At 46.7% G+C, this 12,051-nt stretch overlaps 1 protein-coding gene and 1 non-coding gene across 2 annotated transcripts; one reads left to right on the forward strand and one right to left on the reverse strand.

Moving 5' to 3' along the window:
• The first annotated feature begins 581 nt into the window (after window positions 1-581).
• On the forward strand, window positions 582-675 carry TRNAI-UAU (transfer RNA isoleucine (anticodon UAU)). The gene is made up of 2 exons: window positions 582-619; window positions 640-675. It is a non-coding gene; the product is annotated as a tRNA-Ile (tRNA).
• An 8,053-nt stretch (window positions 676-8,728) lies between these two features.
• LOC125918147 (putative vomeronasal receptor-like protein 4) lies at window positions 8,729-9,698 on the reverse strand. Its single transcript, XM_049624189.1, has one exon. The coding sequence runs from the start codon at window positions 9,686-9,688 to the stop codon at window positions 8,729-8,731; it is 960 nt and encodes a 319-aa protein (XP_049480146.1). The 5' UTR covers window positions 9,689-9,698.
• Window positions 9,699-12,051: the final 2,353 nt, after the last annotated feature.

Raw genomic sequence — 12,051 nt, forward strand, 5'->3', positions numbered from 1 at the left:
GTTAGATATTTTGAAAACCTAGTTGAACGTGGCGTTGGGACACCGGGAACTTGGGGGAGCCGATCTCGGACCTGTTCCGGCTGTTTGTCCCGGGAAGTTCCCATGTCCTGCCCCGGGGAGGGACGCCGGGGGTGGAAGGAGCCCCGGGCTCCGGCGACAGGTCGCGGGTCACTCGGCTGCAGCGGGCAGCCCCGCACGCGCCCTCTGGCGGCCGCGAGCATCCTCGGGTGTCCACCAGGTGCTGGGACACCGCGGGGGGGGGGGGGGGGGAGGAGAGGCGGGGGTCGGCCTCCGTGCGCCCCCCCACCCCCGCCACCGGCCAGCCCTGCGCGTGGAGCGCGGTCCTGGGGGGCCCGTCGGGGTCGCCCGAGCGCGTGCACCTGTGTGTCCCTGGAAGCAGCCGCCGCCGTTTCCGCGAGCAGAGCGCCCTCCGCGCCTTCGGGCCCCGGGCGGGGTGGCAGAGGAACCCGCTCCGCCTGGGCGCGCGGGGACAGCGCGGGACGCGCGGGCTGGGCTCGCTTCCCGCCGGCGGACGCCCCCGCGTAGGCCGTGTAGCTAGCGACCGGAAGTGGGGAGCAGGTGCTCCAGTGGCGCAATCGGTTAGCGCGCGGTACTTATACAGCAGTATGTGTGCGGGTGATGCCGAGGTTGTGAGTTCGATCCTCACCTGGAGCATCGTTTTCCGCCCAGAGGCGGCCTCCCTCCGGAGAGACCCTTTCCTGCCTCCTTAGGCCCTTGGGGACTACATCCCACCGTCTTCGATGTGTTTGAATTTGTTGGATAGCAAGTATCCTCCCGGTTCTTCGCGCTTTTGAAACAGAACAATGTGAAGAAGGGTTTACAGAGCGAGTCTGTTGTGCTGCGGTGACTTAGCTTCTCTCTTTAGCCCCACCCTGCCCTTCCTGCACCCCCCTTCCCACTTTGCTCTAAAGACGATGGCTCCTGGGGAGCCCCCGGCACATACTCAGAAAGTGCTGAGCAACTTGCCTGCTGTGACGAGCCCTGAACTCCATTAGAGGGAACTCAGAAGTGAGACATTTCCTGCCGGATGAAAATTCCAGCTTCGGGAACAATGAGATGCTGATTTCTGATTTCTGAAGACAGCATCACCTCTAGTATCCCCCCGCCCCCACTTTACCCTGATGAACCAACAACCATGGAAGGTTGAGCAGCTCTGGTCACCTGAGAAGCAGAACCTGGCATCCCCATATTATCCAGCTGTCTGGGCCTGGAACAGGACGAGCGATGATGACATCCAGAAACCAGAAATCTGCAGACCAACACTGCAGGAATAAGCAGATTGCTGTGCACGAGGTAGGTAGGAAGTAGGTAGTGATTTTGACTTAGAAATATGCGGCTTCCCCCCCCCCCCCCGCCGCCCCCATGAAACAAGAAGCCCACCTGGTCATGGATCTTATCACACCTCCTCACTCTGCCCCAAAGGGTAAATTGAACTAGGTAATTTGGAGTACTTTTCCCAGCTGTAAAGATGATCCCAAACCTGAGCGCATGTATGTCCCACCCGCAACAGGATGCAGAAAATAGTACATGGAATGAAACGGAGCCCAGAGAACTCTCCCTTGAAATCTGGATTCCTAAACGTGTCCTGCATGCGTCTGGACATTGTACAGTCACAGAATGGTCTTCCTGGGGAAGCGTAGGGAAGTCCCATCCAGGAAAGCACCAGATAATAATAAAAATGGACACTTTCACACTTCATAGCTTTTGCTAAGCCACCGGAGTACCTTGGAGACTGTCAAAGTCTAATCTTCAAGTATCTATGGAGATTAAATGGCAGAGATTTATTTAGGTTGTTAATGAGGAAATGGACAGTAAACTAGTTCAAGTGACAGTAGAAGAGACTGGTAAATGCATTATCAGTGGGGGAAAAAAAAGAATGTTCAAATAATATACCAAAATTGAGTGAAAAACTAGCTAATGTCCCACAGAACAGCAAAAAGTATAATCTTTGGGGTTATTTTCCAAAAGACAGAAACTAGTTGCATTTCTGCTGGACAAGAATCATTTGAAATTAATCAGTCTTCTGCAGGATAACATTTAACTTTATGGCGTCTAAGCCCTAGAGTAGCAATATCCGAGAAAATCGGTTGCCCCTTAGGTGGGCATGTTGAACATGCTCTAATATAATTTTGAAAGCATATTCTGTAATCTTTTCGCCTTCTTTTCAAGATTTGGATCATTTTTCTTCCCAGATCTAGCATCCTAATTCAATTCTTTGGTCTCTGCCTCCATTCAGTTGGCCGCATGATGGTCAAGACGTCTCATGGTGCAAAAAGTTGCTTTTTGTTAAAGCACAGGGACAGGACCAGTAGGCAGAAAGAGCTGCGCAGGGGTTGTGAGGAGTGACTGATTATATACTTTTTAGTTAGTGGGGGTGAGGGATAAGTAAGTCTCCAAGGACTTGGTGTGTGTTGAAAGTGAGATTTACAGGATCTTGGAGGGGTGGCAGTTGTCAAGATAGGGTTACCCTTTATTGTCTAGTAAAGCATGAGTCATGAGAAGCTGTAGGCATGTCATGCTCTGCATGTCTCCAGTGCGCATCAGTGGGCCACGTGTTGTCAGATAATTCATTTTTGGTTACTTTCTGCCGGCCTTTGCTTTCCTCATCAGATCTTATTGAACATCTGCCCAATAGGTATGTTTTGAAAAGTGAGTTGTGTCCTCAATGGTAAGCGGTTATTTCCATAAAGAACTGTTGTGATGCTATTGAAACCACTCTGGTGATACTCAACCTGGAATGTTTCGCTAGATGTTGGTAGGCAGCTACAGAAGAAAGGAGAGAGTGGTTAGCTACTCTCCCCAACGCGCTAAGCTGTCATGATAGCAGACCTGCGACGAAATTCTGCACGTATATGATCATTTATTGGGAAGCAAGCAAGAAAGAGTCATCAGATCTGTTCTGTAAGTTCAGCAAAGTTCCTGTGTTTTTGTTGTTGTTTTCTTGCTTGTGTAGCTCCAAAACTACCTTTAAAAAACTGAGGTATAATTGACATACAACAGTGAGTTCATTTCAGATGTACAACATAATGATTCAATAGTTGTGTATATTGCAAAATGATCACCCCAGTAAGTCTAGTGAACATCCGTTACCATACTTAGGTGCAGTTTTTTTCCTTTGATAAGTACTTTGATGATTCCCTCTCTTAGCAACTTCCATATATGCAATGAAGAATTAACTATAGTCGCTATTCTGCACATTACATCCCCATGACTCATTTATTTTATAGCTGGAAATTTGTACCTTTGAACTTCCTTAACCCATTTTGCCCACCCCCACCTTCCACCTCTGTCAACCACCAACCTGATCACCAGCCCGCCCCCCCAAAACTACTTTTCATGAAAAGTTAGCCTGAGGCATATGCAATAATTTTTCAGAGGCAGAATTCAGCCAAACTTCTATCAGAGTCAGGAAAACCAGAACAGACTACAGCTGCTTTAACTCTTATTATCTTTGGATTCTATCTCTTAAATATCTAATTCGCAGTTCTTGGGCACAACTAATTTACCTACTCAGACCACATTTCTGATATCCTAATTAATTAACAAGGACAAATTTCACTAAAGAAAACCAATTTTTAATATGTTAATCATCAGAGCCTCTGGTGTTTGTCACAGATAAGACAAGTATTTTTAGCGGCCACTTCTGTACCGTAGGTTTCTGTTTATGATGCCAGCTCGCCATCCTCCAAAGTGTGATATCTGGGCAGTGGCCTGACGCTAGAATCATTTAAAATCATTAAAAACATTTTTTTCTTTAGCTTATTTATTTATTTTGAGAGAGAGAGAGAGAGAGAGAGAGAGCAGGATCGTAGGAAGGGGAGGGGCACTGAGAGAGAGGGGGAGAGGGAATCCCAAGCAGGCTTCGAGCTCTCGGTGCAGAGCCCGTCCAGGAGCTCGATCCCACGAACCATGAGATCGTGACCTGAGCTGAAATCAAGAGTCAGAATATCAAAACTCTGGAAATAACCTCAGAGTTTCTTCCAGGTCAAAAGATTCATTTAGAATTTGATTTGGGGAAGTTTGAGAAAAGTATCAAAAAAGATTTTAAAGCACTTGATCAAATAGGATCATAGGTCACTGTGAAGCAATACTTTGTTATCTATTTAATCCAAGTGTCAGCAAAAGATTTTAAAGGGAAATACAGGGGCTTACACAGTTGTTAGCAAAAATCAGCTCTTCTAATATTGAGAAGGCTCTATTTTCCTAAGTAATCAAAGACCTGATAAACACAGGAAAATATTTTGGCAAAACATAGAATTTTCTAGGCAGATAACTTTAAATGATAAAAAAAAAAAACCTTTTATGATCTCTTACCAAGAGCAGACCAATAGTTCAATAAACTTTGTCTTTTTAACAGACGAAAGAAAATTAAGTTCTAGTTTTACATCAGTGCACGGTTACTATGAAAGCTTAAGAAAAAAAAAAACAACCCTGTAACAAATTCATTCAATCTTATCCAGCTTGATCACATGCAAAATTCCTTTCCCAATGTTCCTTTTTCATAAACCTTCTACAACATTCTATGTCCGTTTTAGTTCATCCCTTGTTCTCTTTCCCATTCAGAAATAACCGGCTTTACTTTAGGACAAAAGTACACTCATTTCTCTCAACAAAAATGCACCTTCATTCCTCCTTCCTATTCTTACCCAAAACAAAAAACTAGAAAGCAAACCAAAAAACCCCAAACAAACAAACAAACCCCACAAAACGCAAACACCCACATCATATTTTCCTTGCAATGTTGAACTATTTCTAGTAGCTTTCATTACATATATTGTTAGAATGCTTAACTTTTAGAAATCTTCATTTCTAGTGAAAACCAAACAGTAAGCAATTGTGAACCATTACACCAGCATTCTTTAGATTGGGAAATTTATGAATACGTTTCATAATTTCTAGAAGCATATGCCTTTTAAAATTTTCCAACGTAGCACCAACATATCCAAAAATCTTTTAGTTTCTCTGTAATAAGAAGCCATAGGTAGATGAACCTATGTTCAATAAGTAATGCTTCAGTATCTTATCTTATTTGGAAATGATCTAGATGTTTAATGACTATCATCTCATTTAACTTAGCGAAAATCTAAGGTTTTAAGTTACCAAAAAGATTTTTTTAATAGACATAAATATTGCTGAAAAACTTACTTATGTACTTTTCCCTTACATCTACTTAATTCACTTGCTCTTAATTATGTTTAGGTTTAGTTATGAACATTTCACAAGACATTAAACAGCTAACCATCATTTTTAAGTTCTTTTTCTTGCCGACAAATTCTGTAACGGAGAAAACATGAGCTTATTTGATTTGTAGTAAACCCAGAGAGAATAAAAGTATTCTATTTAATGCTGGCAACTCTAAAAACGTCTCTTCTAGTTAAATCCACAAACTTCAGACAGCTTTTATTATAGATTGATCCTAGACCATGTGAACTGAAAAAACATCCAGGTTAAGTTTCTATTATATTTCTGATAATTTCGATAAGTGCTTTTCTTAATCCTCTTTTACAAATTAATTTTGCTAGTACTATCTGGAGGTAGAAAATACCACATACGTACTGATGAAGAATGTACAGATAGATGCGGAGACCTTATTGTTCTAAAGTTTTAAGCCATGAGGCGTGTATAATGATGCAAAACTCACTAGTTCATAAGCGAATGGCTGGATCCAAACTCTTTTGGCAGATGGAATAAATTGAGGTTAACCGCTCAGATGGCGGTGACACTTTTTCTACTAATATTTGTGGAGAGGACACCAAGGATTTGTATTCGTCCTTGACAAGTAACCTCACGGCGGCTGTGGGTAGATTTTTGGCAAGGGGGCTCCCACAGCCATTTGTATTTTTAAAAGGCCTGCCACCTGGCCCTGTTTTCCTTCCGTCTTAGGAACTGGGGATGATGTAGATAAGATTTCTTGAAGAAGTTATAAGCCTTTTGAGATAAATAGGGAAGGTTTGGGCTGGTAGGCATGAACGGGTAGAGAACTTGAACTGCCTCTAGAACTGTTTCTCATTTTATAAGAGTTGTAAGATAAGGGTGATTGCTCTCAATTTGTCAAAGAACCGGGTCGTAACTTAAATGACATCACAGATCCGTGTCTCCAGCCTCATGACCCACCATTTGCTTCTTTCTGGGTACATAGTTCTAATTTTAATGTGGGGTGGGGGAGACTTTCAAGAATTCCTATCGGGCTCTGAACATCAGCTTCCAATCTGGCCAACGTTTTGGCCACAGATCTACTTAAAAGAAAATTCTTTTAAATATGCTGTCAGTCTTCAGCTTGAACAAACAGTAAATATTTCTGGCAGTATCGAATAACCCCCTCTGAATGTAAGTGGGGGCCCCAAAGAGGTTGCACAGGATACTACCTTCCCGAGATCCAGACCCACTCCCAAAGGCAGCCAAAGAAAGAGCCAACAAGTCTCAAGCAGAGAGGCGGGAAGCCGCAACTCCTCAGAACATAAAATAAGAATGAGGAAGGCAATAACCAATGGGTTTGGATTTGGAAAGGAGGGACAATGTGAAATTTTATTTTCCTTTTTCAACTGGGCACTACAGACAGAGATTCAGAAAAGCTGTTTCTGGTAAGAACTTTTTTTTAACCATTTTTTTACCTTCATTTACCTTTTTTTAACCTTCATTTACTTTTTTTTTTTTTTTTTTTTTTTTTTTTTTTACCATTTACCAATCAAAAACTGGCTTCCAGGATCCCCTCTGCAGACGCTGTTTTCTATCGGAGATTCAGCTTGATTGTTGAAGCGAATAATGTATTTACCAGAAAATCCCTCAGTTTTGTCAGTTCTGGGAGGGGCCCAACTGGGACCATGGAAAGCAGATGTGGAGGTGTCTATAAGGTGATTAATTTAGCCGACTTTGGTTCATGGTCCTGTCAGTGCTGTTCAGACAGCAGATTAGTAGAGTGAGAACTCAAGTTAAGTAGGGTGAAGGGAGCAGTAAGAGTTATGTCAATCTTTTGAATCAGGTACCTCTTGTATCTTTTTCATTTTTTAAAAAAATTTTTTACTGAGAATACACTGAGGGTTGATGGGGGTGGGAGGGAGGGGAGGGTAGGTGAGGGGCATGAAGGAGGGCACCTGTTAGGATGAGCACTGGGTGTTGTATGGAAACCAATTTGACAATAAATTTAATATTAAAAAAACAATAAATTTTTTTAACATTTATTTATTTTTCAGGGAGAGAGAGCACAAGCAGGGGAGGGGCAGAGAGAGAGGGAGACACAGAATCCAAAGGAGGTTCCAGGCTCTGAGCTGTCAGCACAGAGCCCGACACAGAGCTTGAACCCATGAACGGTAAGATCATGACCAGAGCCGAAGTCGGCCGCTTAACCCACTGAGCCACCCAGGGACCCCATGTCTCTTTCGTTTTTTATCAGCTTTTCGGCAATGAAGCTGTTTTATGGATTTTGAAGCCTTTGCTTGTAAGTGCCCTTCTTAAGTGATCTTATCCAGTTGGAACATTCCTCAGAGTGGTTTCTGTAATTCCACATTATTCAAAAGTTCACCCATTTCCCCAGAAAGGCACAAGAGCCGGGCCCCGGGACCAGGTAGACGGAACCGATCTTACCTCTGGATTCGCTAAGATGTCGTAGTTATGAGGACCCTGTCTTGTGATAGCCGTTGTAAAACACCAGCAGTCAATGTGTTTTCTCCCCTTTTGAACAGGGCGGGTGGCCGAAGGAAGCTCCAGAAAACAGAAACAAAAGAGTACTCATCGGGAAAAGTGACGCCTTTATAAAAACCAAGAGGACGAGGCTCTTAAGTAGATTCCACCTGAAGCCTGGAGAGCTCGAAATGCAAGGAGAGCAGAGCTGGAGGGCAGGAGAGAACTGACCTCACACTCCAGGCTTGGGAGAAAGCAGTGAGCTCAGTGGGCTCGGTGGGTGTTGGCACCTGTTTGCTCGCCAGCCCTGGAGCTGTGAGGGGGCTTCGCTGGATCCCACTTCTCCGACACCAAGGGATGGCGACCTCAAAAATCAAAACGGCTGGTTATTTTATTAGCAAAATGGGCTGATGTGGGGAAAGCCAGGAATCACAACGCGGGACCAGCAACCTGTGGAAACACCAGCGGCACGTCCGGAGAGACAAGGGGCAGGCTGGTTTCATCAGGTTTTAGGAGCAAACCGGGGAGGATTGATGTGCACAGAAGTTCACTGGAGAAGAACGAGAGTTTGAGGCCGCGGAGGTCTCTCCTTGGCTGCAAGCGTGGTTAGTGCGTCGTTTCTGGGCGCGGCGGGGTCCTCCTTGGTGGGGAGGAGGGGCGTGCTGCATTCTAAACTGGGGTTTCCTTTATTCACTTTCACACACACACACACACACACACACACACACGCCGTGCCCGTAGTGCAGCACTGGGGGCCAGGGCTTTGGGGGACACAGCCCCTGAGGGGGTGTGGGGGTGTGTGTGCGTGTGTGCGTGTGTGCGTGTGTGTGCGCGCACCGTGCTTTGCGTGCTGACTACATATTGAAGGAACGGCAATAATTGCTCAGGCAAGAACGTCAGAGCCACGTGACAGGGCTGGTGGAATCGAAGGCTGGAAAGAATCTCTTTCCCACTTCCTGCAACACCCGAACAAGCCTCCGATTGCCCAGTACGGGGCCTCTCTTGAAAGCAAAAAGGAAATCTGCTCGTAGAAGCCTCGAGTGATTTGATGCTCTGATGCACGAAGGCAGAAGCGATCCCTAACACGAATCTAACGCTCCGCTCCTGGAGGAGGTGGTGCAGGGTGTACTTTCCCCACATCTCGGCGGGCACTCCGGCGGGGAGGCTGGTGGGAGGCCCTGCTGATCAGCACAAAGGGGCTGAGACTGGCGTAACCGAGCGTTAGAAATAGTTTCATATTTAACACCGTGTGGTCATTGGTCAGGAAGGAGCCGATGCAGAAGGAGAAAATGAAGTCCGCCCAATAAAAGAGAAGGAAACAGGCCATGAGGAGGAGGGCACTCCGCGTAGCTCTCGTCTCTGGGCTGGAATTTCTCTGGGATCTGGAGCTCCGCAGGTGGAGCACACTCTGGCGATGCTGGCACAGACGGAAAGCCATGTACCCGCTGCTCCAGCCCATGAGGCTCTGGGAGATGATGTCCCGCAGCGCCATGAGAGTCAGGAAGAGCCACCTGACGGTCAGCCCGGAGGGCAGCATATGGCAATAGGGGTGGGAGCCAGACGGTGTGATCCCGGACCCGTTGGTGCTCTGGGCGGCTGTGATGTAGGAGAGCAAGTTGGAGCTTATCAGGGAATTCACGATCCAGAAGAGGAGGAGAGAGGGGAGCACTTGCCACGCGGTGTGGGGCTTGAGCTTTCTCCACGAGGAGGTCCTGGGGCTGATGGTGAGGGCCTGGACCACGCTGAGGAGGCAGGTGGTGCACATTGAGAGGCCACGGGCCACTCTCCCCAGATAAAACACGGTTTTGCAAGTAGCAGTGCCCAGGCCATTTCTGAGATGAAAAGATACGGTGATATCTTTGCTCCCTTTGGTACAAATAATGATCGTATTTGCAAAAGCCAGTTGGGCGAGGATAAGGTGTATGGGTTTTTTCTCGGGTCTCGTGAGAAAAGCGTACGCATGTCCCACAAATAGAAAGAGGTTCCCCGCAATTCCGGGTCCAGTAAGAGAAAGCAAGGTTATTCCCCGGATGACCTTACTCCAAATCATCTTCTGACTTCACGCACAAAACTAGGAAGGACTTTGGAGAGACATGAAGAAGTAAAGATGACATAGTTTAGGTCCGGGGCTTTTCTGGGTCTACTCCAGCGAAAAGAACCCTTTCAGTTCCGAAGTGTGTAGATAGATCTACATCCGTAGATGTATATGTTTCTGTCACTCGCATGTCTCCGGTCTCATTCTCCGCTCTCTCTTCTTTTTTCTCCTGTGTCCGTTGATATCAAGATGGTGATACCTATAATTTAAACATCCAGCCTAAACAGCTCTCGTGTAATCCACGCTAGAGCGTCCACCTGCCATTCCCAGAGGTCCTTCTATCCCTGTACACGTACCCCTCGTGTATCAAATGGCCGTGGCGATATGCTTCCCGGGCAACAGCTCAGCGAAGGGCCACAGCACTCAGTCAATTTCCAAGCCGTAACGCTGAGTATCATTTGGATGCCTCCTCCTTCACTACTCCTTCCCAATAAATGACCTCACTGTGAAGGACTGTGCTGGTGCTCCCTCCCCACCCCCCGCCCCGCCTCGCCACCCCCAGGTGCTCTTCCCCAGCACACTTACCGCTCTGATACTGTGAATACTGGGCTAATAGTGGCAGTGTCTCCAAAGAATTGTACTTGGCTAAATGAGAGTGTTTACACAGGGGAGTCTAGTGGCTTGTTCATTTCCTCCAAGGGCGGTAGGAAAGCCTTTCCTCAAGGGGGGCTAACTCTGGTGACCTTGGTGTTCCGGATTTTCCAGATGGGCGGGATACCCCCGTGCCCCCCTCCCCGCCTGTGCTGGTCCCACTCTCCACTTCTCCTGCGGGCAAAATCAAAAAGCAAATCAAAATCAAAAATCAGGAAAATTCTCCCAGCAATTCATCAGAGGAAGAGATTTGGCCCCATGGGATCCAGCCAAAGGCGGACTCAGCCTCTTCCCCTTTGTCAAACGTGGTGATTTTCTCAATCAGAAATGCCCCCACCCTGCGGGCCTAGGTTCCACCACTGTCTCACGTTGTGATTTACAGAACCCGCTCATCACTCTCTCTGTTTATTCTCTTTCTACATCGTAGTCGAGATGAGATCTTGAAACATCAATCCTCCTTCTGCTTCACTTCTTGCAAACCGTACGTGGCTTCACCTGTCAACCTCCTTCTAAACGTGCCTGCCCTCCACAATCTGGCCTCCTGTCCTTCTCACCAAATTCACTTCTGAACTGCCTTCGCCCCTCCCCCACAAGTGTGCGTAAACTCTGATGCCGAGGCCCTCCTGCCCTCGGCCACCCTCTTCACCCAGCTCACTGCCGCCCGTCCGTCCCACAGCAGCTTGGAATTTTATCGTCTGGTGCCTTTGCCTGAACTCGCTGGGCCCCGCTGCCCTGGCCTGTTTACCCGTTTCTTTCCTTCACTGGGGAGCAGAGCACTTGAGAGGTGCTGTCTGCGCACTGAGTACCTACGGGACCCAGCTTGGTATCCGCTATCAACCGCTCAAAAAGTCGTTTATGAAAATAGGATGAAATGAGGCGTATGGTTATGCTTGTAAAACTGCCTGGTAATCGCACAGACGGGTTCCTGAGCCACTTTGGAGACATAGTTGAGATGGAGAAGTCCATCCACGTCGGATAGCACGTTCAGAAGGGACTTCAGTGTGTCCTCAGATGGGTAAGTGAGTTGAATGTCAGAGCCCCCCTTGATTTAGTGAATGACCTCGGTCATCCTTTGGGAGACCTGTACATTATGATACATTTCTCCTTCCCCCATGTCTGTGTCTACCTACTTCTGCCTGGATTCCCCCCCCCCCCCCCCCGCCTCGATACACCTCTCTACTCTCTGAAACACCGATAACAGATTTTGAAAGAAAGAATTTGTCTTGGCTTTGCTGAAGGGCATCCCAAGTAGGCTGGAAAAGCTGCACACATATATGATCTGGAGGGTACTGGAGACAGAGGTTACATATATATATATATATTTTAATAAGCTCTCACAAGCTTCTTTTTTCCTTAAAGATTAATTTATTTGTTCCCCTGCCTCAGTTAAGTCAACACGGCTTGCAGCTTCATAAATGAAAGGTACATTACATAATAGAGCTTTGGATGACAAGAACATTTGTTTAGTAATTCAAAAACACATTGTTAATGAATAGAATGAATGACTTAGGGGCGCCTGGGAGGCTCAGTCGGTTGAGGGTCTCACTTCGGCTCGGGTCACGATCTCACGGTTCATGGGGTCAAGCCCCGCATCGGGCTCTGGGCTGACAGCTCAGAGCCCGGAGCCTGCTTCAGATTCTGCGTCTCCCTCGCTCTCTGCCCCTCCCTCGCTCACACTCTGTCTCTCTGTCTCTCAAAAATAAATAAATGTTAAAAAAAATTTTAAG

The sequence above is a fragment of the Panthera uncia genome, unplaced genomic scaffold, assembly GCF_023721935.1.
Source record: "Panthera uncia isolate 11264 unplaced genomic scaffold, Puncia_PCG_1.0 HiC_scaffold_488, whole genome shotgun sequence".
In the NCBI taxonomy this organism is placed as follows: domain Eukaryota; kingdom Metazoa; phylum Chordata; class Mammalia; order Carnivora; family Felidae; genus Panthera; species Panthera uncia.